We start from the raw sequence: 4,501 nt of genomic DNA, 5'->3' as shown, positions 1-4,501 counted from the left end.
GCCGCTGTGGGCCGCGCCGCCTCCAGGAGCTTGAGCAGGTCACGCGCGTGGCCGCGGAAGGCCTCGGGCGCGTACACGCACTCCTCGGAGAAGTAGTCGAGGCGGCGGAAGTGCGCGTACAGCACCACCTCCTTCTGCGAGGCGAACTGCAGCGGGCGGCAGCGCGGGAGGGCGCCCCCTTCCCCTGGGGAGCCCAGGCCCCCGCCCCGGGCCAGCCGCGCCGCGTCGCCGCGCAGGAAGTTCATGAGCACCGTCTCGGCCACGTCGTCCGCGTTGTGGCCTGCAAGACACAGAGCGGTGAGACGAAGCCCCGCAGGAACGCCCCGCTGCGTCCCAGGCCACGCCTGGCACCCGCCTACCGCCCCCTTTTTATTATTTTTAATTTTTCTATTTATTTTTGCAGCCCTTGGCATTGAAGCCAAGGGCTCGCACTCGAACAAGCGCTACTGGAGCTACATCCCCACCCCTCTCATCTATTTCTCTAGCAAACGGGTACGGATAAGCTGCCCAGGATGCGCTCAGATTTTCAGTCCTCCTCAGGGGCTAGAGTAGGTAGCACTAAGGACGGCGGGTGTCACTGTGCCTGCTGCAGCCAGCCTCGGTGGGAGACACTGATACACACCCCTCGCTTTGTGAAGGGAGACACAATGAATGCCACTAAAAATCCTACTGATGTTTTTCAAAAAAAATGTTTAAACAACAATTTCTTTTTTCCTAAATAGACAACCAGCCCTAACCCCTAAAGAGCACTCCCTCTAGCCCCCATTTGTCAGTGTATATATATCCAAAATGCTGGCAAGATCAGAAGCCAGCAACGCCAGCCCTGTTCCATCTCAGTGATGCGCACATACTTCAGCTCCTGCCCCTGAACAGAGCATGCGCCTAAACGGCATCCTTACTAGGTTTCTCCCCTTTGATTAGGCCCAGAGTAGTTCGAGGGCATATGCCCCATTCTTTCAGCAACCCCCCCCCACTGCGCATGCACCCCCTGTGCTCACCGGTCACGACATGCGTGGCTCCCACGAGGCGCGCCCCTTCCTCCAGCGCTCGGCGCCGCAGGACCCCACAGAAGGTGCAGCAGGAGCGGCTGCGGCCCGTGCCGGCCGTGCTGCGGGCCACAGCGTCCATGGTCCAGCCCCCAAAGAGGTCCTCGTAGGCCACGACGGTGAGCGGCAACTCCCAGCGCGCCGCCTGGCGCCGCACGGCCGCCAGCGCTGCATCCCGGTAGCCGCTGATGCCCTCATCCACAGCCACGAGCCGCAGCGTGATGTCCAGGCGCGGCGCGAGCTCCCGCAGCACGTGCGCCAGCACGGTGGAGTCCTTGCCCCCTGAGGCGCCCACGGCCACCACGGCGCCCGGCGGCAGCAGACGGCCCGCGACCACCGTGTGCAGCACCTCGGCCTCAAAGGCAGAGCAGAAGCAGGGTCCGCACAGCGCCTGCCCCGAGCGCGGGCGGCGGAGGGCGGCACGGGCCGCGTGGCAGGAGGCGCAGGTCGGGGCGGGCATCGCGGGGTCACCGGCCTGGGTGGCGTCTTCTGGATGAGAGAGAAGCGGGTGACACGTGAAGCCTGAACTGCAGGGAGACTGCCTGAATGGCGTCCTGCGTGCAGACGGGAGGGAAAGTTCCCCTCCATCATCCCAAGATCAAACTACTGCAATAACCTCTTCCTACTCAGAGTAGGCCAGGGTGTTTCTTGAACTTACCAGAATGTACAGAATTAGTTTATAACTGTATTTCTACTGTCTGTACCGTGAGGCTGTGGAGAGTGGTGCCCCAGATGCCACAGATGAACCAGGTGAACATGGAGTCCCGAAGCCAGAGGCCAGTGGAGCAAAGAGGTTGCTAGGCAGAGGGGTATCACGCTGCCAGGTGTACAAGGACCCTGTCATTGAGACGTACCCTTCGCCCATCAGGAGAGAGGGCTCCGCCTCAGCTTTCTGTATGCTGACTTTTGCCTTTTTTCTTCATCCTCTACTATCCTTCAGCCCAGAAACTGAGGGAGCTGTGACGGTGGTGGCACGGAGACCAGGGACTGGTGCCACTCAGATATCTGACACCCCCAAATTCCTATTCCTTTAAGCAGGTAAGTTTCTCCTGTGGCAGAGGACCACTCTGCCCTTCCCGGTGCTCAGGGCGGAAGCCTTGAGGCCCAGGAGCACGCCTGTCACTCTGTCCTTACCTTTAAATGCCCCACTGAGCAGTATACTCAAGGTGTCTGTCTGTAGCTTCAAAACAATGAAGAAGCCAAGTGCTTCTCACCTCCTCCATGGCTGGCAGCCTAGTGCAGGCCTTCACTAGACTGCCTGCCTCCACCTCTCCTCCTCTGTACATGTCCTTCCCCACCAGCAGCCAGGGGAACCCCGCCAGCGTCTTCTCAACAACGTAACGTTCAGTAAACGTTAACTTCTATGAGGCCCTAAGAGCTCTGACCTCTTTTCTCTGAACCACATCCATCTCCCCCACTGTCATCTCTGCCACACTGGTCGCGACAGGAACACGCCCATCTCCACATGCTGACACTGGCTGTCTCTGGTCTGAGCACTTTCCCCACTCCCTGAATCAAGTGGCCTTCAGGGCTCCCCTGTCATGACCATCAGGCACATCTGTCACAGAGGAGCACAGTCCTCTTGAATCTTTTTTCTCCCAGGTTTGGACTCAGTCCTCCCTCTGTTCTCTCCCTACTCGGTCTCTTTTAGGAAGGGCTCTCATGGCTTTTCCCAGCACCTCTCTTTTCATTCTCTACCCTGGCCCTTCACCTGCCAAACTGCAGATCCCCACTGGCTTTCTCTTACATCTTCTCAATGCCCAAACTGACACGCCACTGCCAACTAAGGCAGGCAGTTGCTGAGCTGTTTTATCTCTCCAGAGGAGCCCTTCTACCCAGAACCTCTACAGAACAGGATTCTCCTTTCACGTCTTCTAAGCCCACAGCCACCCAGTCCTAGGGTCCTAATCAGGTTCCAGTCCCACCCCTGAGCATTCAGGTCCTCCGTAACCCTTCCTGTGCTGCCTCCACCCACCTCAGCCAGGTGAACTGCTGGCGGGCTTTCCTCTCCACCACTGTGCTGTACCTTGGGCTGATTTCACTGTCTGGGCATTCTTTGCTGAACGCTTTGGTGACTTGGTTCTTCCGGTCTCAGCTCAAACAGTATCATTAAACAAATAACCCACAGAACCTTCTAGGTAGCCAACATGTTGGGGACACAGCTGTGAGCAAAAGGGAAGAGGTCACAGTTCCATGGGCGCCAATGTTCTAAGGAAAGGGCTACACCATGGAAAGAGTAAATAAGATGTTTTCCAAATATGAAAAGCAATGTGAGGAAATTATCCTTGGCGGTGGCGTGGCTGAGGGAATGGGGAGCGGGTTCTTCAAGCTGGGGTGGTCAGGGAAAGCCTCTGAGCAGGATGGGGACCCTGAGCAGGATTGGGGGGCAAGCAATAGCAAATGTAGGAAGCATGTTCCAGGTCAGTGCAAAAGATGAATCTGAAGGGCAGGGTCTGCCTATGTTTAATTGGCAGAGAACTGCTGTAACTGAAGACCACCGAGCAAGTCGGGGGTTCCCGAGGTGGAGAGCTTGAATTTTATTCTGAGTGAGATGAGATGGACTGGTCTGTTTTATGCTACCGGGGGAGCTAGATGTGATTTTTTTTTTTTTTTTTTTTTTTTTTTTTTTTTTTTTTTTTTTTTTTTTTTGTGGAACCGGGGTTTGAACTCAGGTCCTTGCGCTTGCCAGGCAAGGGCTTACTCTGCTGAGCTGTCTCCCCAGCCCCCTGCGGAATCCCTTGGCCTGCCACAGTGGAGAGAGGCCAGGGCAGAAACAGAACAGTCCAGTGCGTCCTACTTCATAAGGACTGAGCACTGGGGAGGCTGCAGGGGGCCAGGGACGGGAAGAAATGGTTAGACTGTGAAGATGCAGCCCACGCGGTTCACACAAGTGTTGGCTGTGGAAGGATGTGGACAAAACAAGATAAGGGACAACTCCAAGGTGCTGGCTCGGGCACTTGGAAAGTTAGTGGGGCGCAGGAGGGAGATCAGCGACAAGAGCGAGACTTAGGGGTGGGTTTAGGGCAGAGAATCTGGGTTTCATTCAGACGTCACAGAGTCGGTCTTGGGAAGTGGATCCCGAGTCTGGGCTAAGTCGGGCGCCTCCTCAGGGCTCCAACAGCCGCCTGGGCGCCCCAGGCCAGCCCTGGCCATTCATAGTCCCAAGCAGCACAGAGGTGCGTCGCGCTCACTCCGCAGCCCGGCCGCAGAGCCCAAAGCGGGCCAGCGCACACAGCATCTGCCCAGGGGACTCCCGCGGGCGAGGGGATTCGGAAAGGAGGCCGTGTCCCAGGGACACTTACCAGAATGCCGGGGAAAAAGTAAAATTTCAGCTCCGACCAGATAGTGTGGCAAAGAACCGGCGACAGGCAGGAGCTCGCCAGGAAGAACCCGCGCGGGAGGCTTCCAGCGCCGAAAACCCCGGAAGCGGGCGCCGGGACTCGGTCTCCCAGGAT

General features: G+C 57.6%; 1 protein-coding gene across 1 annotated transcript in view; it reads right to left on the bottom strand.

Moving 5' to 3' along the window:
• Nucleotides 1-4,501, bottom strand: part of LOC101562018 (cytoplasmic tRNA 2-thiolation protein 1-like) — a 5,645-nt gene extending 1,144 nt beyond the window's left edge. Inside the window, 3 exon segments of the mRNA XM_023704847.1 lie at nucleotides 1-280; nucleotides 999-1,535; nucleotides 4,349-4,501. The exon segment at nucleotides 1-280 is cut by the window's left edge and continues 1 nt beyond it. Coding sequence (XP_023560615.1) covers nucleotides 1-280; nucleotides 999-1,506 — 788 coding nt within the window. The 5' untranslated portion in view covers nucleotides 1,507-1,535; nucleotides 4,349-4,501.

Source organism: Octodon degus, unplaced genomic scaffold (genome assembly GCF_000260255.1).
Source record: "Octodon degus isolate 3935 unplaced genomic scaffold, OctDeg1.0 scaffold00206, whole genome shotgun sequence".
In the NCBI taxonomy this organism is placed as follows: Eukaryota; Metazoa; Chordata; class Mammalia; order Rodentia; family Octodontidae; genus Octodon; species Octodon degus.
The sequence above is the reverse complement of the archived record's forward strand: the minus strand, read 5'-3'. Positions and strand labels throughout refer to the sequence as shown.